This window comes from Dacryopinax primogenitus (assembly GCF_000292625.1).
Source record: "Dacryopinax primogenitus strain DJM-731 SS1 chromosome Unknown DACRYscaffold_8, whole genome shotgun sequence".
NCBI classification, from domain to species: Eukaryota; Fungi; Basidiomycota; class Dacrymycetes; order Dacrymycetales; family Dacrymycetaceae; genus Dacryopinax; species Dacryopinax primogenitus.
In genome coordinates, this window is record NW_024467205.1 from 506032 (window position 1) to 526944 (window position 20913).

Sequence of the window (20913 nt, forward strand, 5' to 3'; positions counted from 1 at the left end):
TTGAGAACGGTCGAGCCTCTTTTCTTTTCCCCTTTCCGTTTTCATCCCTTGATCCACCCTTGGAGACTAGCCAGAACAGCTCACGCGACTTTAAGCTCCGGATCAACCGATCGTCACTAGGCTTCTACTCCCGAGACCGTACTTAACCCGCACACATTCTGCGCTAAATGGCTTTCTCCAATCCCCTCCTTGGTCACTCTCGTCCAGTTTCATCCACAAACCTCGCAGCAATGTACAACACAGGATTCAGCTTTGATGAAGAGGCTACCAACCCTTGTGAGTTCATAACCCACCCCTCGTCGCATCTACCTGACAGACTGCAGTCTTGGACCGTGACCTCAAGTACTTCTCAGAGGCCGGTTTCGACATGGAGCGCATCCATCTCCGTCGTAACGCTCCCGTTGCTCAGCTGTACGAGGAGGCCATTCGCAACGAAGGCGCCGTCCTTGCCGACTCGGGTGCGCTGATCAACTTCTCTGGGAAGAAGACCGGTCGCAGCCCCAAGGACAAGCGTATCGTCTATGAGGAGACGAGCAAGGATCAGGTCTGGTGGGGACCCGTCAACATCAAGATGGACGAGCGTGAGTGCCTTCCCACCTGATACACAGCGGATACTGAGTGTTCCCCTCAGACACCTTCGAGATTAACCGTGAGCGTGCGATTGACTACCTCAACACCCGCGACCTTGTCTACGTGTTCGATGGTTATGCCGGTTGGGACCCCAAGTACAGGATCAAGGTCCGCGTGATCTGCGCTCGCGCATACCATGCGTTGTTCATGGTGGGTTTGACTTTCTCCCCATGATGACTCTTCTCACAGTTTGCAGAACAACATGCTTATCCGTCCTACTGCTGAGGAGCTCAAGACCTTCGGCGAGCCCGACTTTATCATCTACAACGCTGGCCAGTTCCCTGCCAACCGCTTCACCACCGGCATGACCTCGACCACTTCCGTCGAAGTCAACTTCAAGCGTATGGAGATGGTCATCCTCGGCACGGAATACGCCGGCGAGATGAAGAAGGGTATCTTTAGCGTGATGCACTATCTCATGCCCGTCAAGTTTGGCCAGCTTTCGCTCCATTCTTCTGCTAACGAGGGCCGCGAGAAGGGGGATGTCACTCTCTTCTTCGGTCTGTCTGGCACTGGCAAGACCACCCTTTCTGCTGACCCTAAGCGCATGCTTATCGGCGACGACGAGCACGTGTGGTCCGACGACGGTGTCTTCAACATCGAAGGTGGCTGCTATGCCAAGTGCATCAACCTGTCCGCCGAGAAGGAGCCCGAGATCTTCAACGCGATCAAGTTCGGTTCCGTGCTCGAGAACGTCGTCTTCGACCCTCGTTCCCGCAAGCCCGACTACGACGACGTCTCCATTACGGAGAACACGCGTTGCGCGTACCCGATCGAGAACATCCCCAGCGCGAAGATCCCCTGCCTGTCCGAGCGCCAGCCAAGCAACATCATCATGCTCACGTGTGACGCGTATGGTGTCCTCCCGCCCATCTCCCGCCTCACCCCCGAGCAGGCGCAGTACCACTTCATCGCTGGCTACACCTCCAAGACCCCTGGCACGGAAGACGGTGTGCTCGAGCCCATCCCGACCTTCTCCACCTGCTACTCAGCGCCATTCATCATCCTGCACCCCTCGCGCTACGCGAAGATGCTCGCCGAGCGCATGTCGAAGCACAAGACCGCGTGTTACCTGATCAACACCGGCTGGACCGGTGGCAAGTACGGCCCCGAGTCTAACCCCGCTTCGGGCAAACGCTGCCCGCTCAAGTACACCCGTGCGATCGTCGACGCCGTCCATGCAGGGTACTTCAACACCCCCGAAGCAGAATTCGAAAAGTTCCCAGTGTTCAACCTCAATATCCCCAAGCACGTCCCTGGTGTGCCTGACGAGCTCCTGAACCCTGCGCGCGCGTGGCGTGATCCGGAAGCGTTTGAGCGCGAGTGCGAGAAACTGGGCGGGATGTTCCAGAAGGCTTTCCGCGTTTACTCGGATGTGGTGAGCGAGGAGGTACGCAACGCGGGCCCTATCATCGACTGAGTCGAGCCTGGCTCTGGCTCGGGCGTCGAACTCCAGTCCAAACGGACGGAGGGACGGACGAACGGATCGGATGGGAAAAAATGGGGAAAAGAAAGGAGAAGGGGAACGTAGGGCTGCTTGGGCAAATACCCTCGCTTAGCCCGGGGATTGTAAACTTACACTTACCTTGCAACACTGACGATCCACACGCGGATCTATGAATTCCACTTTCTTTGTATACAACAACAGTCATGCGCTCGTTGATAATGAACTCATTTGCACATGATTCTTTGTGGTGATCGAGCGGAGGAGCGGTGCTAAGGGAGCAAGATTGTCCTACAATTAATTGATCTTAGTGCAGAGGACGTGATTTGGTACGACGATCAAGCAACTTTCTACGACGCATTCCTCTTTGACGACCAGTATAGGTTGTAGTATGCGAGTACAATGAAAGACGAAAGGGAATACAGCAGGAAGATGAGTTGTACACGGATGGAGATACATGATGCCACAGATTGCTGGATCTATGCTTATCACCTGCAACATATTAAGAAGTTGTCCAGATACGGAAGACGAGGAGAACTCACACGATGCGGACCGTCACATGCTGGACCATCTTCCGTACAGAAGCGACAACACGGTCGAACCCATCCCAAGCATAACGCGCGGACCACGAGTCAATGATCACGACGTCAAGACAGTCTCTTGTCCGCTCGGGATCAAGCCCCTCGATCAAGTCTGGCAGTCCGGCGAATACACGACAATGGGAGAGGATGAGCTTCCTGAAATCATAGAGGTAGTCAACAGGTTAGAATAGGTAGCCAGATAACACCTGAGCAGTGATCCCAAACTCTTCGACCATAGGCATGAGCTGCAACAGTTGTAAGAGGGTCTCCACGGTACAAAAGTCTTGGGTGACGTGCAAGCGACGCATTCGGCCTAGCTGGGGCGCAAGCAGGTTGATCACATCCTCTTCCTCGTCTTCCCCGAGTAGGTCTTTGATCGCTAGATTTCGGGGAGCGCAGATGAGATGAGTGGCGATGACTGGTGCAAGCTTGCCGGACAAACTCATGTAACCGAGGGAAGGCAGATTGGCGTAGTGCCGGCGCTCGTTGATAATTTTATCAGTAGGTAATGGTTCGCCTTTCGGGGTGTGCCATTCGTGGAACACGAGGGTGCGAAGACGGCGACATCGGGCCAGCGCGTTGAACAGGCTTTTCATCCAGGTTTGTGATCCGGAGACCTCCAATCCCACCAACTCAAGGGTTTGTAGCTTGTCGTAGAACATAGCTGGCAGGATGAATCCACACGTCACATTGGAATGCAAGCGCAAGTCGAATGTTTCGGCACGGAAGGCTAGACGGTCTAAGACTTTGATAATACCTTGTCGATTCTCCATAGTCGCGCCTGTGGTGACGCGCACGTGCGCCTCCAGTGGCAGGATACCAGACAGTTCCAGCGTAGTCTTCAAGTCTTCCTCATGACTCGGTGTGGGACTTGGAAGCGTGACCGTGAGATATGTCCAAATTCGCGGAGTGGCAAAGGCGACTCGGCGCCATTGAGCGCAGACCTGGGTCAACGTCCAAGCACGCGAACGGCCTTTGGTTCTGAAATGAACCGTCTCGTCTTTCCGGAGCATCTCAAATATGATTACAAGGGTGTCATCAGTGAGACGAGAGATGTAGCATTGAAGTGTCAATGATCGGTGTTGAGGAACGAGTAGTTGTTCGGTTGCTTCGCTTAAATATGTTTCTATCTCCAACATGGAAGGACGGGGAAACTCTGCCATCTAACACGGCGAATGTCAGTTATTTCCTTGCACGATTGTCAACTTGGAGATCGTACAGAGCATCTGTGCTCTAGGGCATAGCCAAGGTCGTCGTTGCCAGCGTCAATATCACGATAATCACTCACGTGCTTTTTATCAGGGTCCGATGTTATTATTGAACACGTTTCCATAACAGTTTCACCATACATGTACAGTTACCAGTTACCAACCTAAGATCTGGTGTCGGGTGAGATTGAATACACCGCGTTTCCCGTTTCCATCGCCCGAGGCTTGTAAACTGAAAATATATATAAATGCAATGCTTCCAAGCCGGCGTTTCATGCCGCACCGCCTTGCGTAACATCTCCCGTTTCGACCACTATACACATGTCATATCTTATAACGAGGTGTAGTTGCAATCCTAATTTCCCCTCCTTCCCGAGCTGGACTCTCCTGCTATACTCGTTATACCCATACACCAGCTTGTGGTCCATCTAAGCTCCACCCGTTTACGCGTCGTTCAGGAAAAGTGCGCGAGATGTCTTTCGGCCTCGGCATCCTCAACACGCCCAACACTGCAACATACGCGCCTTTGCGAAATGAGGACGACGGACACGCGCGAACACCGTCATATGGCATGGGGCTGCCTTCAAGGCCCTCTATAGAGCTCTTCTCATCGTCTACAGTAAGGGACGACATCTTCAATGAGAAACAGCGTCGACGTCTGAAGGACGACGAGGACGAGGGCGAATTCGAGGATGAACACCTGGATACGCCGCTGATAGGAACAGCAACCAGAAATGGTCGCTTCGTGGAAGATGGTCCTGAGGATAAAAGTGGAGACGAGGACGATGAGGGTCGATATACAGAACTGCCCAAGGTCGTGCGAGAAGTCGTGGACTTCGACGATGATCCTTCGGAGCTGACTATGACATTCCGGTGCGCATCGCCCGTAGTGATGGTAACCAGATGCTGATCAAGAGAAACTTAGGTACTTTATCCTCTCGTCCTTTTTCGTTATTATGGGCGCTTTCCTCTCCCAGATGGGTTGGTTTCGAACAACTCACGCTCCCTTCTCGACATTTATCGTGGCGATCGCATCGCACTACTTCGGAAGATGGTGGGAGCAACTAATGCCAAACTGGAACATTCGCTTCGGACCATGGACGTGGAGTCTGAACCCCGGTCCTTTCGGTATTAAGGAACATGTGCTGATTGTCTTAACCGCTGGTGCCGGTGCTCATTCCAACATGGTTCGTACTTGTCCCTTGCTGTGCCTGTGCAGTTCTAACAACGGAATAGGGCGAGATCCTGGTCTCTGTGAAAGAGATATTTTACCAGGAGCAGATGAACCCCTTGTATGCGATCCTTTTCATGTGGGCTTCGATGTGGACAGGCTTCTCGTATGCAGCACTTGCACGCAACTTCCTGGTGTACAACCCCGAAATTCCTTGGCCCACCGCTTTGCAGCAAGTCGCCGTCTTCAAAGCACTACGAGGATCTCGTGCGAAACCGCAACTCCCAAAAACGCCTGTGACCACCCGCACACCCATGGCCCGACAACAGTCACCGCTAACAGCGAGGTTTCGCACAAACACACCCGGCAGGGCCAAGTTCAACCTCGGGAGGCCCTCTCCGGCTGCATCTCCCACAGGTGCCTCGCCTTCTTCACCTTCACCACCACCCGCGTTCTTCCAGCAGCGTGAGGCCGATCAGCTCCGAGCTCGCCAGATGAAAATCTTCTGGATCGTGTTCCTCGCGATTTTCGTCTGGCAGTTCCTGCCAGAGTTCGCATTCCCCATGCTGTCCAGTTTGGCTTTGTTCTGTTGGTTCTCACCCCCGAGCGCTGCAGCCAAGTTCATCGGCAGCGGTATTGGCGGCATGGGTTTCTTGAACTTTACGCTGGATTGGAGTAACGTTACGTCGATGATTATCACGCAGCCGTTCTATGTTCAAATGATCCTCTTCATTGCGTTCGCCATCAAGTGGGTGTAATTCACCCTTTTCATGTTACTATGCTGATCATACCATAGCTGCTGGATGCTGATACCTATCGCAAAGTTTGGGCATATGTGTAAGCACAGTTCATCGTTCAGATAAATATATGCTGATCTGTACAAGGGGGAGCGGACACTTTCGATGTCATGTCGAACAAGCTGTTCACAGAGAATGGCACTCATTACCCGTTCCACAAAATCAGTAAGTTCTCGCAGTTGGCAATAATCACGCTGTGCTAATACGAAATCAGTGACGTCGACTGCGGAATTCAATGCAACCGCTTTCGAAGAGATCGGTATGGTGCGCGCCGGGCCGCAGTACATGTGGGGTCTGTTCTTCCAATATGCATCATACACATCGGCGCTCGTTTGGCTAGTCTTGTTCCACGGAAAGGATGTGTGGACGGTGCTGAAAGGCCAGTTTGCTGGGGGCAAGAAGGTCTTATACTCGGACAAGTTGAATTGGATCATGAGGACATACAAAGAAGTGCCTGTGAAGTGAGTGAAATCACTTGCAGGAGAACGGTCTGCTGATGCATGTGCAGGTGGTATATCGCCCTATTCATCCTTTCATTTACGATCAATTTCCTTCTGGTCCTCAAGGGCGAACTGTACCTCCCTTGGTGGACATACATCATCGCACTCATTGTAGGAGCGATGTTCCTGCTTCCTATGGGATTCGTGTATGCCGTTTCTGGTGCGTCCATCTGTGCATGCATTGACACAGTCAGTAACTTCCATATTTAGGATTCGGTGTCCACGTTGGGATTCTGAATGAGCTCATCTTCGGCTACATGGCTCCTGGCAAGCATCCTCTCGCGAGCTTGGTATATCGTACCGTGTCCGGCCAGTGCTGGTATCGCGCTGCAACGATTCTGGAAGATCAAAAGATCGGCCACTATCTGCACATCCCACCTCGTGATGTGTTCTTCTCCCAGATCTGGGGTTCGATTGTTGGTATCCCTGTCAAGTGAGTCTGGAGCTGCGAGTTGAGGCACTGCGGTCTAACGGACGTTCAGTTACATCACCATTCGCTGGATCCTGGATACCAAGATGGACTACCTGACGGGAAAGGAGAAGGACCCATTGAACCAATGGACAGGCCAGGTGCCGATTGCCTACAATTCCGCCGCTGTGCAATATGGTCTCGTCGGCCCCGCCCGTCTCTTCAGGCACGCGGCGTACGCTCCTCTACCTCTCGGTTTCATCCTGGGAGCCGTAGCGCCGTTATTGGTTTATTGGCTGCATAAGCGCTTCCCAAAGCGGGGGTTCAACTATTGCAATTCGACCATATTCCTTTCTGCTCTGGGACACTTCAGGGGATACATATCTAGTGGGCCGCTAACGGCTATCATCCTCGGTTTCAGTACGTATATGCGCATGTTTAGTCAAGCATGTGGCTGACTTTTCTTCAGTCAGTAACTTCTGGCTGTTCCGCTACCATCATGACGAGATCTGGAAGCCTTTTGCGTACATGTTCGGAGCGGCTAGCGACGCTGGGTGAGTACATTCCATGTTCCCAGAAACCATCCTGACCGTGATGATCAGGTTCAACCTCAACATGCTCTTCATGTTCCTCCTGACTTCCATATTCCACAAGTTCAAGATGCCACATTGGTGGGGCAACGCCCCGGACAGTATCGAACGTTGTTTCACACACTAGACAACTCCCAATTTCAATAGATCAATCAGTCAACCATCTCATCTGGACGACATCATATCTTAAATACCAATATCAAGCACTGTACCCTTATGCACATATTGTATTTTCAATGATCAAGCATGACTTGCACTTTCTCTACCATAGCGAGGGGTCCAAGCAACTCATTTAGGGCACCAAGTGAACACCCATTTCTCTGCAGACGGCACCTCCCGGATGCCTAGCATGAATCTCCAGCACTTGCCGTAAGTCCAAGGCTGGCACTCTCGTCTGACGTCAGTTAGTGCCTGCATCGGAGGAGGCGCATATACCTAGCTTGAGGTCGTATTTTTCTCCGTGGAGTGTGATCGGCTTGAGGAGTTCGTGAGGTTCCGAAACGACGAGACTGATAAGTGTCTGTCGCCGTAGAGGTCAGCTGTGCACGGTGTCCATCCTAGGAGCGGACATGAACACCTGGAGCAGCAGCTTCCCAAGCGAGAGATGTATGCTGATCAAGAACCGCCCTCCTGATCCAGTTGAGGTGTCGTCTTACTCGACCGGGAAATAGCGTACCGATCAAGATCGAGAGAAAGCTGGACTATCCGTTCCTGTGCGCTGGCCGCAGAGGGAGAAAGGAAGAATATTGCTGTGGTGTTCAAGGGGAGGTCGAGCATGGTCGATGTTGCTGGTGAGGACCAAGAGGGGCAACAAAGGGAAGACGCGCGAAGTCGAGGGATTATATTCATACATTCACGCACCAGAGCGCTCTCTTGAAACTCCGCCGAAGGACCAATAGACCACCAGCCTATAACCCACTTCCAACAGCTCATACATACACGCAAGGGTAAGATCATCTCCCCTCCTTCGCCTCCTTCTCCCTCCTCTTCTTCACCTCTGCCGCATACCGCTTCGCACCCTCCAAGTCCATCTCCCCGTCCTCGCCTTGCTCCCACTCTCCGCCCTCAAGGGATGCGTTATACTCCTCCTCGATAGCGCCCGCGAGGTCGTCAAGTTGCTTAAGAGCGAGTGCGAGGGCATCGAGTGAGGAGGCGTTGTCTGCCGGTGCGCATGAGCAGAAGGGACGATGTGACGGTACTGTGGACTGGAATGAACATACCATACATCTGGATTCGGAGGTTGATCTTGTACTCCGACGGGTGGGGCATGCTTTCCCACAGCATATCAGCTCCTGCTTTCGTGAATCTCAACACGAGCTCACCTGTACCCGCAGAACTCCACCTTCGGGCTGCAATCCTATCAGCCCCTGCCTACCTCTCGAAAGGAAGATACTCACTTCTTCATGATCATCCACCTCAGTGCATTACCCAGCGTATGATCCTCTTCCTCGATACAGAATGTAGCGTGTGAGTAGTCTGTTGTGTGCCCTGGCAGCTGTTGAGAGGTGTGTTAGGTGAAGCAGTAGAGGGAAGAAGAGGGACGCACGACAGATATCTTAGGACCGTCGGGTACGTAGCGGAGGGAACCGTCGTCCGGTGGTGGGTTGGACATTATTCAAGATAGCAAAAAGGTAGGTTTGGAAGTACAGTGCGCTTTGGGTATTTTATGCTTGTTGCTGTCCCTGCAATTCAATACTGTTAGGTGAGCTGATTGGTCCCGCACCACAGGGATGGTTGGAGTTTGGGCGCTTCTTTAAGTTCCGTGCGGCTCCGCAGGTCCGATATACTTGTACCCACTGCACCATTCCTCTCGTACGACAGGAAACCTATTGGACACCACTGACCGAACTTCTAACGTCTTGTTATTGGTATTCGATCTCGGATTGGATTGCTCTCTCTAAAGTACACTGCCCACGGGACGGCCTAATGTGCGACCCCGTTCGTACCGTTCGTACCGTTCGTACCGTTCGTACCGTTCGTACCGTTCGTACCGTTCGTACCGTTCGCGCCGTTCGTCTTAGCCTTCCCCAACACGCCTCTCCAATACCTCCCCTGGGGATACTCGAATTCTTCAAACGCGCTCTCCTTGAACTGGATCGAATACCCTTCCCCAGCCTGGGAGGGGACGTTATACCTCCCATCCTTGTTGATCGAGCAGGGGTAGATGAAGTGCTCGTGCAAGTGGTCAACGTATTCCAGCACATTACGCTCCATGCTCCCGGAGACGGCGATGTAGTCTATGAGCGAGAGGTGGATCACATATTCACACAGGCCGACACCGCCCGCGTGGGGGCAGACGGGGACGCCGAACCTGTATCTCCTGTCAGTACAGGCAGCCAAGAATGAAGAAGAGCGTACTTCGCCGCCATGAGAAGGACCGACAGGACCTCCGTGACACCCGCAAGACGGCACGAGTCGATCTGGCAGACGTCGATCGCCTGTGCCTGCAGCAGCTGCTTGAACAGGATCCTATTGTGCCCATGTTCCCCCGTAGCGACGCCAATCCCGTACGGCTTCAGCGCCTTACGGATTGTCGCATGGCCTAGGATGTCGTCTGGTGCTGTAGGCTCCTCGATGAACCAGGGTTTGACCTCTGCCATCGCTCGCACATAGTCGATGGCCTCGGGCACGTCCCATACCTGGTTCGCATCGATCATGAATACGCTCCCCGTCGGGCCAGCGTTCTTGCCCTCAATGCTCTCCGGGTCGACGGCCTTGGTCGTATACTCCGGGTTGTCAATAATACTTCGAATGATCTTCGCTCGGCGGAGGTCATTCTCCAACGACTGGCCAACCTTCATCTTAAAATGGTTAAACCCCTGCAAGACGGCCTCCTTTGTCAGCCTGGCGACTTTCTCATCATCGTACCCCAGCCAGCCGGCAGAAGTCACATAAGCAGGATAACCAACTTCGCGGACCTTGGCTTCCCGTTCCTTCTTCCCCGCTTCGCGGGCTTTGAGCATCTCGAGCGCTTCCTCGGGAGTGATCGCATCGCTAATATAGCGGAACGCGGTCGAGCGGACCATCTCTTCCTGCACTCACCGGCCGAGTCAGGGTCCACCGGCAAGGGAAGTGGAAGAGACCACGCACGGGAGTCATGTCCACCACGAGCTTCCAGAGAGGCTTCCCCCTGCTCCGGGCATACATGTCCCACAGGGCGTTGTCCACTGCTCCGGAGGCGATATGAATGACGCCCTTTTCCGGGCCGATCCTGTATTTCCCGGTGAGCACCTTCCTCCACCCAACCCGCTCGGGAGGTGAGCCCGAGACCGCGCACGCACGCACGTACCAGCGTAATTGCGAGTCCCCGAGGAGGTAACTCCACGTCTTTCCCATATATGAAAACAGCTCCTCGACGTCCTTCCCCACTAGCTGCTGGGCAACTGCGGAGATGGCACTGCAGACGATATCGTTCCCCCGCCCGATGGTGAATGTCATCCCGTACCCGGACAGGTTGGGGTCGGAGGTGCGGAGGGCGATGTACGCTGAGGAGTAGTCGCATGATGTGTTCCTGTACGACTTGTGAGGGGGTGACTAGCGTATGAAGGACATGGCGTACATGGCATCTGTGCCGTCGCTGGTGAGGGAAGTAGGAAACCTGACATCTGCCACCGATCGTTAATGGCTCCATCGTTACTCTGTAAATGGTGCTCACCATGAATATCAAAGTGGGTGATCTTGGCCGCCATGCCCCAGAGCTACTCAGCAGAACAATGCAAGAGAGAAAAGAGAATAAACCGCGGATATTTCGTTCGCTCTCCAGGTGCGCATCAAAGCTGCTCCTTATAGGAATTACTGCATTCTTGTCCCTAGCCGGGCCGGGCGCACCGGGACAGCCACTCACGTGCAGGCAGCATGGCAGCCCAAGGGCCAGGAGGTAACCAGTACGTGGGTTAAGTATGCAGATTCTCCCTTCCCCTGGAAGAGCACGCGTTGCCCGAGAGTGAACCAGCATCATTCGGGACAGTCGGCACTCTCGGCGAAACAGTCCCGACCGCCCGGAAGCTGCCTATTGGTGCCGCGATTGTGCCGGCGGATGAGCTCGGTGTAATGTCCGTGCGAGGTGGGAGTCTGGGCCAGAAGGAACGGGAGAAAGGGGGTTTGTCCTGCCGAGCTCCGGCCGGGGATATGTGTTGAAGTTTAAGTGTTGCAGTATTGGGGAATATTCATTTGGGGTGGAGCAATGGTTGCTGTTCCGCTGATCTTGGATGTGGGCGGAGTGGATGAGACATATTTGGCAGCTGTTATGACAAGGTGACATAATGATGACACTTGACCAGTGTGGGGAATGCAACTGGGGATTGCTGATCACTGATTGCTGATTGCATGTCCTGATCAACTATCAGACACAATGGTACAGCAGTACAAAGGGTGTGTGGTGACCCACCAGTAGGGACAGCAGGAATATTGACAAACCTCAGCTTTAGCTGTCTGGTCAGTGACAGCTGGATCACCAGATTGCCAGATCACTGGCTTGATTGTAGACTGGAATGCGTCAGAAGCCCTCCTAGAAGCAATGAATGCACACCTTGGCCCTTGGTGCTTGGGTCCCAATCAGGGGACAATCATCTGCTTGAGTGTGATTGTGATTGGGCAATCAAGAACTGAGCTGGCACATAAGTAGGGAGGTTGTGAACCACAGCCAGACTGGATGCAACAAACCTTGGGCAGTAGAGAGGAAGCAACCCAGACAGCCTTATCTCTCCCCCAAGTGACAGGGTCTAAATGGAATTGTGCCATTTTCAGGGTGTGTTGATAGTTGGAGAGAGAGGGGCATGCAGACCCCATCAATTGCTGACATTTATATGAACAATATGATATCAACTGTCACTCTATGGTGTGAGGGAGTGGATTATGGAGTGTGTGAGTGAGGGTCCGGGTCAGCACAGGGGGGAGGGTAAAACATTGGTTATGATTCTGGGTGGCGTAGTAGCATATGTACTAAATTGTCTCTGCAGATACAAACTTTTGTACACTTAATACTACATACACTACCTCTAGCATATGCCTCCATCATGGCACCAAATGCTAGTGTGCAATCCCTCCCCAGGTATCCACCAATCACATACAAGCTGTCTGCATAGGCATCCAATCTCCATTCATCAGTCCAGTCACTACATCAACTGCTATCAACCATGCTACTGGAAATAACACCACTGTGTTAATACCACTGTCTCATTCAGAACTTCTACCCCTCTTTGCATCTGATTTTTTTATGTTTCACCATTGTCCATGTTCACCCAACATACATTCCATTTCCTTCATACTGTAGTTATTCTAGATACACAATGTACCATGCACTGCAAAAGCATCTTGTTGCTGAGCTCTGCCCCATGCCATCTCCTCCTGGATGTCCCATATTATATGATCCAACCATATCTTTGTATGTTTTCCAGACATATCCTTTCCAGTTCATTGGGATATCTCCTCCCCCATTTAGAATTTGCACCCAAATCCTTGCACATATGACCATGGCTACAATGCCAGTTGGCCCCCAACCTCCACCCCTTGCAAGTGGCATGCATGCCAACCTTTCCAAGTCTGCCATGTCTGAAGGGGTGGGAAACTTGAGGTTCAGGCAGCATATCCAATTCCAACTTGTCCAATACTGATGTGTTGTCCTGCATGACATAGAGATCCAGTAAGCCAACATCATTCCACTTTTCCAGTTTATGCAGGGCCAGTGTCTTCATAAATTCTGCCCTTGACTCATCATCTGACAGAAGGTTGGGAAAGTAAACTTCCAAGCAATCCAAGTGATACCCTTCCAGTCTATCAGTATTGCTGTGTTCCTGACTCACACATATGTGAAAAAAAAACCTACATCTTCAGCATCTTGTGCAGTATCTCTCCTCTTGATAATCCAGATTAAATGCACAGCACAGGGTACCTCCCTGACAAAGGTCTTCATGCTGCATGATAACCTTTATTCACCCAACTAGCACAATCAACACTGCTGTGTACACAATGTAGTGTTGGACCAATCACAAATCCACCCTTCTCCAATTCATGAACATATCTGTTTAGTATCATTAGCAAGTCTGGTCATGTCTGGATCCTGATTTTCCATACCTACGGTAATAGTAGACTTCCCCTTCTTCCCCATGCCATCCCAGTATCATTGAATGCATCCACAAAGGAGTGTCTTCCAACCATTTTTCTAGGACAAAACCCCATCTGTTCACCTTGATAATGTCCTTTGCCCTGATCCATGTGTAGGAGTTCGTTTCAATCTGTGCAAGAACTCATACATATCTCAAACTTTGCATGCAATGACACAACCACCTACCACTTCATGTTGCCCCATGGCATCTAGGTTCAGATCAAATTGCGCACTGTAAAGCATTAGTTTGACATTCTATCATAAGCTCTACTGATGAACATACTATTGCACTTCCATAGTCTTCTTGACCCAGAGGCAACAGGCTCAGCAATGTTTGGAAACCCTCTTGTGGAAGCCAGAGCTCCATGTTCAGCCATATATCATCATCCTCTGATTGGGGCAAGAAAGGATACCCCTTCATGGCTGCCTGTATAACATGGCCAATACCTTCCAACTGACCCACAACATTGAACTTTACAAAAGTGCCAAACTTGATGACTTCTCCCTCAGATGTATGCCACTCATGAAGTTGTTGGACATCTTTGAACTAAGTATGTGATGGGTATCCTTGTAGACACATTTGTAGATGCAAGGCTTGGTGATCAAACTTGGGCTGATAGTATGACATAGTGGTCTGCCAATGGACTGGTGCCAAGCATGTTCAACCTTCCCTTCCCTGCTTCTTTCGGAGGCTTGACACATGGTCAGTCAAACATTCCATGTCTGCCAGGGGGCAGTGCATGAGCACTGCCTAGAGGCTGTGCAGGACCGGCGGGGGGTGCTGCACAGCCACTGGCATGTGCCAGTCCTTGCCAGCTCTCCCCATTCACCCAGCTTTACTTTGATTCCGGCAAAGTACATACCATCTGGTTACCTCAATGTCCAACATGTCATCCCCCATGTCCAATTCACTTGCACTGCCCTTCTGAGATGATATATCCCCAGACCACATTGTTCAGGTCATTGAGCAGCATGTGATTCAGTTTGATGGTGTGACCATACTACCAGAGTCTTACATGTATGTCATTTGAATCAACTGAAGACTCTGTTGACCCACTCCACCCACCAACAGGTTGACCATATCTGACACTGTCCATTTGCTTGAGGCTACTGCCCCCTCTCACCTCATGCCCACCATCAAGTCACTCCTTCCTTTTCAACTTATATGCATGACAGGGGTGACAAGACATGTCCTCAGTGGTTTTTGGTACTCTTCACTTTATCTCTTTCAAGCATGTGCTGACTTGCACCATTAGTGCCATTGTCTTCACAAGGCTAGCTGTGATTGACCATCAGGGACCTCTCATCCTGTTAGGACTTCCTGTCCATCTTACCCTGGATGCACATTCATGTTCTGTTGCACAATCTGTTCACTGCCCCCAATTTGCATTGTTAGTGGTCATCTGCAACCCATCAGACACTTGTCCAACTATGTCCCAATAACTGACATATGTCACATAAATGGGTGAAGGGTTAGACACACTTATCTTGACCATCATTCTGCTGATTTGATCCCCTTATTGCACCAAGCTGACATTTTCCTCACTCCTGTCCTTGCCATTCCTGGAAAATACTTCACATTACTGTATGCTACCTGACATCGATCCCTGTAAATGAATGGAAATGTATTGTAGACTCCTATCATTCTCTACCATCCTCTGATGATTCTTCCTCATGCTTGCCCCTCAACCCACATTGTTCATGGTCCACATTTCCATGCTCATAGTCCCACTCCTCATCAGATTTATCTCCCTCCTGGTGGACACAGGTCAACATGAAGAGGTCAGCTGCTAAGCAAACAGCCACTCACTGGAAAGGCAGACACAAGATCTCTCTTTTCCACATACTTTTTTTTTTTGCCAATGTGGCACCCTTTGATGGCTGCAGGCTGACATCCATCAAAATCGGATGACCAACTTTCTCTGCAGCCTGTTCAATAATGACAAAAATTTGTCAACACCAGCACTCTGAGTTTATCTCGTCACGCCTGTATATGCTGCATGGCTGGTGGGAAAAATACTGGTATGTGCACACCAGAATCCATATGTACCCCTCAACCCTGATGAGGACAATGGCTTCAGCTCCCCAGATGTAATGCACATGTTCATCTTTGGTGCAAGCATCACTGGAATAATGGCATCCCCGTCTGATATTTTCAGCCTGATAACAGTTCAGAGTGTTTTGTGGCACTTGCTCATGTGCTGTACCTAAACTGAACGGGATTCAACTTCTTCCCTCCAATGGTCATAGGATCAATTTCCAGGACTTGCACATTCTTGCAACCTATGTCCAGATCCACTAACATCAATATGCAGGTTTCTGGTTGAATTTTGACTGAGCACAGCATGGTGCTTGGCCAGGAATAAGAATAGAAGAGGTGGATGTATCAGGTGGTGGTGAGGAAGGTAGCTCAGTAAATACTTCCATCAAAGGTCCACATTTTTAATACACTTGTGATGCATAGTATCCATGTGATTTGGCTGAAATTATTGCATTCCATTGCTATTCATGGAGTTAATCTGCATACATAAGCTATCATCAGAGTACAAACATCAGTCATCATCAACAGTCTCCATGGTCAGCAAGTTCTCATTGTTGCTACATATTTTGAAGCCAGCCATCTCCTCGAGCATCCCATCCACCGGATCAAGTCATTGGATGCTGATGATGGTGTTGGAGGGCTGCTCATGGCTGCGGAACACCTTTGAAAGAGATTTGACCACCAACCACCACAGCGAACCCATAGTGTCAGAGATTGCCTTTCTGATGTCCACTCAGTCTGCATCCTGGACAATCCCTCAGCATACCACAAGCACACCATGTACAATACACCTACTCTTGCAGCCTTGTTGGCAGACATCTGCAACATAGTCTCAGCTATCTTCCCAAAGACCATGGTGTCTACACATTTGTGCTTGTCCTTGATCTGCAAACTCACAAAGTACCTGATTCACAAGTCAGGCATACTTCTCCTTGGCAACCCAATACATATGAATATTTTGTCATTCCTCTTGGCTGCAGATTGTGGGCCCCAGTTGGACATTACATATTGATGTTCAACTTCTTGGGACAATTTGGCACCTGACAAGCAGGTTTAAAGCATTCATCGCTTGGAATGTGAATGGAGCCAACAATGTCATAGATATTGACACAATTGCTGGCCCCCATATTGGCATGCACCACAGTCATGGCATTCATTGCAAAGTCTGCAGGTACAACTCCTTCAGGCAGGTTCTCAGATCCCAAGTCAAATCTGGATGTAGCCTGAAGGAATGATGCATCTTGCAGAAGTGTCTGGTACCTAGTAGACCATCATCACATAGATACTTTGTACAGATGGCCATCTTACCACTGCTCCAGTTGCCCAGTGTTTGCAATGTCCAAACTCAACTTCACATAGCTGTCTCAATCAACTTCCAGGTTAACGTCACCATGTGGAAGGACCAAAGCATTGAAAATAATGATCAAATCACCAATCTTTCCTTTGAACATGCCAGCTGATGTGCACCACAAAAGGATGTGCAGTTTGACCATGTGGTTGTCCCTGACCTTAATTACCCTAGACTGTGTTAATTGGCCCTAGGAACATCACAGTCAGTGCTTCTCTGCCTTCCTGGCTACAGGAAGGCATACCTCACTGCTTTTCGTCAGCGCCACATTGTTAATGGCTAGAATTATGCCAACACCATCCACATGTTGACCCAGTATCGAGGTGGCAATGGGGGACAGAATAATCGGATCAACTGTCACTGGCTGGATTGTCTTGTTGTCATTGCATGCTTCAATTGTACACCCCTTCCTGATGAACAGATCATACAAATGGTAACAAAGTTGGGGTTTGTAGGTGTCCTTCATGGTCATTCCATAAACACACACAGTCTGTGGGTAAAACAGAAATAGGGAAGGTCAGCTGGTTCATATGAGCTCCTCAAATCTGACATACCCATCCAAAATCTGTGAGGCCCTCCAGGTGCTTGAAATCCATGTGATCATAGGAGACCAGGCAAATACAAGTCTTCAGTTACATGAGCTGCATGTGGGATTCAACTGTGCATTCTGCTTACAGAGTTGCCATCCATCAGTATAATCTTCAGGTCTTGCTTTTGGGCCCATATTGTTCATAACACTTCGCAATCACCCATGTGTATAACACCCAGGGTTGCTTGGGTGCAATGTCAACAATTGGAATGAGGGGGAACTCCCCAGGGTCACCACAGACATTCTTTCCAGACATCCATGGACCTGCTTGATGTGGACTCAGCACATTGCCTCCAGTGCTGAAATCAGTTCATGCACCATGTGTTGTTGTGCTCCCAGCATTGCTGTTCAGTGTGGTAGACTGAGTCTCCCCACTGCACCCACAACCACGACCACATACATCCCTTCAAAACACACCTCCAAGGCATTTCCTATCCTCACTGGATGGCATGGCATGGCAGGCTGAGGCAGTTCTCACTGACGGCAATGAGGCATCATTTGACTGTGCCACAGACCAATTCTCTCTGTCAATTGGCATGCGAAGGGGTGGTGGGTTGTCATGTTCCAATCAACAGACAGCACTGTCTGACCCAAGTGAGGAGGTTCCACCAAGCAGTGCGATCCCAGCACAATTAGCCCCAGATGATTGCCCCATGCCAACCAACCTGCTGGATAGCACCAGAGGTCATGATGGAGGATGCACCATAGAAAGGCTTTTGAGACATAGGGTTACTGCTGATGCACTGACAGCTGCAGTCATCTTGATTCCACATCCACAAGGCACTGTCTGAACTGCTGCCATGCTCTGATCAATCTCTTTGGGATCACTGTACTGGATGTAAGGCTTGGGAGACTCCACGAGGGATGCTTCAAGGATGACCACACATGTATATATGTGTCTCAATCTGCATTCTTCATAGCATATATTTGGCGGACCTTTGATTACCATTCCTCTGCCAGGTGACATGGGTGATACACAGTAGTTGAAAGGCCTTCACACCCTCCAAACCCTCCATGATGCATTTCAATGTCAGGGACTTGATGTAGCCAGTTGTATCAGATAAATGCAGCCTTATGTGTTCATCAGACAATGATGTTCAAAGGAAAACAAGGTATGACTTACTTGTGGGACACTCCCTCCAAGGCAACACCATTCACTGCTACCTGGCACCTGAACAGAATTTGCAAGCACACATTAACTTCCATGTTGTAGCCTTGAAGAAGTTCAGCCACTCCATTGACAGTGATCAGGTTGGACATAGTTGATTGTCAGTATGCAAGACAGTTGGTGGTATGAGACAAGGTGTGTCATGTTGTGTTGCACACCTTACATTACCAGATGCAAACCATGAGTGCTTGGTGGCTGTGCAGCACCCCCTGCTGGTCCTGCACTGCCTGCAAGCACTTGACTTATGCCAGATGCAAACCACAAGTGCTTGGTGGCTGTGCAGCACCCCCCGCTGGTTCTGCATAGCCACCAAGCGCTCGTGGTTTGCATCCAGTAATGTCAAGCATATACAATTGGAAAACAACATTTATCTTTTTGCTATGTACTGGCAATGAGATGTCTGATTGCAGCAGTCACCACTCACATATCCCAGTAGGAGCTCAAATGTGAGATCTGGGCCATGGGCAAATAATCACCTTGCCCTTTGTGCATTATGGTGTACAGTTAAGAGGTAAGCTCTACTGGTTCTTCAAAGATACCCATACATGGTAAGTACTATCAAAGATGGAGACTGATTTAATTTTTCTGCTGCTCCTGCGTAATCTGTGCTATCTGTTCCTTGAGCTGTTCCATCTCTGCTGCCTGTGCCGCATTCTTATCCCTGAGCTCGATGATCTCCGATTGTGCCTCCTGCAGTTGGTCACCCAATCTCATACACATCCATGATCAGATGATGGAATCAATCTCAGACTGATCCACCTCTTCGGGACTAGCTGCACTGATGTATTCCAGTGTTTTGGTGTCTTCTTCCTCCTTGACCTTGACTCGCTGACATGGCTTGGCTGAGGTCTGTGCGGGTATGAGCAATATGTCAAAGGTAGTGCTCAAAGTGTGCATACTGAAGGCAACCCATATGTGTCAAACCACTCATCCACATCAATGATGACTGAACCATCAGGCTTCATCCTCTTCAGTCTGTCCACTGGCTCCATGTCTTCCTCAGCCAGATGCTTCTCTCCATGTTGTTTCTTCTTTCCATTGGCAGCCCTTCTCAGTTTTGTTGCTTGTACTTCCTGATGCCTGCCCAGTGGGTGTTGACCCAGCCATCTTCAATCGATGATGGGATGATCCACCAAACAAGCACATCAGCACAGAGATGTCCAAGCAGTCTTGTTCAAAGTCCAAAAAGTCTGCCGCTATAGTCAGCCAGGGTTATTCCCATCTGTATGACTCTGTCAGTAACCATGACATCCTGACTTATTATGCTAGTCTTGCCTACTTCTCACTGCTGTATGGTGCTCACTGAAACCAATTACAAAGCACTGTTGGTCAACTATGTTGTTCAAGTGATGCAACAGTGTTTGATTGACATCACAGGGGTGCCAGTGCACCCAGATTCCTTTGTGTACCTATATGTGTATCCTTTACAGGGGTATTGCATTGACATTTCACATACAGCTTGACTATATCAGACATGGCACATTCAATCGAGGCAACAGTGCTTCTGTGTTTCAATTGTCTCATCAAGAATCTGTTGCCCTGCAAACTTCTATGTGTCACAAGGGCCACGAGCAGACTGGTAGCCAGGGTTTGGCAAGTATTCCCATCTCTCTGACCAACCATCAGTTCCTGACCACTTTAGGGCTATTGTGATCACTGGTTGCTCAGCTGTGCCTGGGTCTCCTCCCACTGCAATCCTTGGGGTACCTGTTCCCCTCCACCAAGGTGTATGCTTCATAAGATGTCACTTCCTGTTAGGGCAACACAGGCTGACTAAGTCTGCTCACCTAAGAGTGCCAAGAGTCTAAGCAGGCAACAAGGAAGTGGAGTAGACCTGATGACTAAGACCTATCTACAGTATAGGTACCTGTGGATGATCCTAAGAGACCAAGTCTGAAGAGACAGTCCCCAGGCAGAGTAGGCCTTATATTTATACCTCTGTGGTGGAACCTGCTAGAACATGTTGCTTACTCAGCCTAGTCAGGTGATCAGGTCATATGACCAAGGATGAGGTCATATGAGGTCATGCACAGCCATGCACAGCAGGTCACCTGACCATCCAATCCTTCCAGCAGGTTCCAGCACATGCCAAGGTATACCAGCTACTTCCATGTCATAAAGGCTTAGTCATGTCTCTTGACCAAGCAATGAGCTGGTGCCCTGACAGGTTGAGGCATTGGACCATATGGATTGCCATAATGGTAGGAAGGGTAGAAGGGTTGTGTTGGATAGAGCTGAAAGGGAGGCCATGTCAGATAAGGGGAAGAGGATGGCAATGATGGGTAGTACAACAGATACTGAAGTGGGGCAATGGCAGTTGAAAGGGGGGGGGGG

At 50.3% G+C, this 20913-nt stretch overlaps 6 protein-coding genes across 6 annotated transcripts; 2 read left to right on the forward strand and 4 right to left on the reverse strand.

Annotated features, from left to right (window-relative positions):
- Positions 1-25: 25 nt before the first annotated feature.
- DACRYDRAFT_21942 (ATP-utilizing phosphoenolpyruvate carboxykinase) lies at positions 26-2315 on the forward strand. Its single transcript, XM_040772618.1, has 4 exons — positions 26-276; positions 324-581; positions 632-780; positions 827-2315. The coding sequence occupies exons 1-4, from the start codon at positions 168-170 to the stop codon at positions 2048-2050; spliced, it is 1740 nt and encodes a 579-aa protein (XP_040629116.1). The 5' UTR covers positions 26-167; the 3' UTR covers positions 2051-2315.
- Positions 2316-2562: 247 nt separating this feature from the next.
- Positions 2563-3668, reverse strand: DACRYDRAFT_15575 (uncharacterized protein; the record flags this gene model as incomplete). Its single annotated transcript, XM_040771120.1, has 3 exons — positions 2563-2566; positions 2617-2807; positions 2862-3668. The coding sequence occupies 3 exons, from the start codon at positions 3666-3668 to the stop codon at positions 2563-2565; spliced, it is 1002 nt and encodes a 333-aa protein (XP_040629117.1).
- Positions 3669-4434: 766 nt separating this feature from the next.
- On the forward strand, positions 4435-7533 carry DACRYDRAFT_78955 (OPT oligopeptide transporter; the record flags this gene model as incomplete). The annotated part of the gene is made up of 12 exons (XM_040776366.1): positions 4435-4736; positions 4789-5050; positions 5100-5330; positions 5529-5782; positions 5831-5871; positions 5919-5996; positions 6046-6292; positions 6340-6491; positions 6542-6764; positions 6814-7160; positions 7210-7294; positions 7343-7533. 12 exons carry the CDS (start codon positions 4435-4437, stop codon positions 7455-7457), a joined length of 2337 nt encoding a protein of 778 aa, XP_040629118.1. The 3' UTR covers positions 7458-7533.
- A 633-nt stretch (positions 7534-8166) lies between these two features.
- DACRYDRAFT_78956 (RBP11-like subunit of RNA polymerase) lies at positions 8167-8998 on the reverse strand. Its single transcript, XM_040776367.1, has 5 exons — positions 8877-8998; positions 8728-8825; positions 8653-8679; positions 8551-8600; positions 8167-8489 (listed from the first exon to the last, which is right to left on the reverse strand). Exons 1-5 carry the CDS (start codon positions 8940-8942, stop codon positions 8284-8286), a joined length of 447 nt encoding a protein of 148 aa, XP_040629119.1. The 5' UTR covers positions 8943-8998; the 3' UTR covers positions 8167-8283.
- A 255-nt stretch (positions 8999-9253) lies between these two features.
- On the reverse strand, positions 9254-11019 carry DACRYDRAFT_88675 (enolase C-terminal domain-like protein; the record flags this gene model as incomplete). The annotated part of the gene is made up of 6 exons (XM_040776872.1): positions 9254-9641; positions 9689-10362; positions 10421-10541; positions 10620-10841; positions 10890-10935; positions 10986-11019. 6 exons carry the CDS (start codon positions 11017-11019, stop codon positions 9254-9256), a joined length of 1485 nt encoding a protein of 494 aa, XP_040629120.1.
- Positions 11020-19155: 8136 nt separating this feature from the next.
- On the reverse strand, positions 19156-19571 carry DACRYDRAFT_107158 (uncharacterized protein; the record flags this gene model as incomplete). Its single annotated transcript, XM_040768420.1, has 3 exons — positions 19156-19269; positions 19339-19428; positions 19479-19571. The coding sequence occupies 3 exons, from the start codon at positions 19569-19571 to the stop codon at positions 19156-19158; spliced, it is 297 nt and encodes a 98-aa protein (XP_040629121.1).
- Between the last annotated feature and the right edge of the window lie 1342 nt (positions 19572-20913).

What these genes read in the sequence shown, in the direction of transcription:
- DACRYDRAFT_78956 (XM_040776367.1), bottom strand. Translation starts at nt 8,942, where the DNA reads ATGTCCAACCCACCACCGGACGACGGTTCCCTCCGCTACGTACCCGAC. An exon ending in AGGTGGATGATCATGAAGAA is followed by an intron (nt 8,680 to 8,727) that starts GTGAGTATCTTC and finishes ATAGGATTGCAG; the next exon opens with CCCGAAGGTGGAGTTCTGCG. An exon ending in GTGGAGTTCTGCGGGTACAG is followed by an intron (nt 8,601 to 8,652) that starts GTGAGCTCGTGT and finishes GCTGTGGGAAAG; the next exon opens with CATGCCCCACCCGTCGGAGT.
- DACRYDRAFT_21942 (XM_040772618.1), top strand. Translation starts at nt 168, where the DNA reads ATGGCTTTCTCCAATCCCCTCCTTGGTCACTCTCGTCCAGTTTCATCC. An exon ending in CAACATCAAGATGGACGAGC is followed by an intron (nt 582 to 631) that starts GTGAGTGCCTTC and finishes TGTTCCCCTCAG; the next exon opens with ACACCTTCGAGATTAACCGT. An exon ending in CATACCATGCGTTGTTCATG is followed by an intron (nt 781 to 826) that starts GTGGGTTTGACT and finishes CACAGTTTGCAG; the next exon opens with AACAACATGCTTATCCGTCC.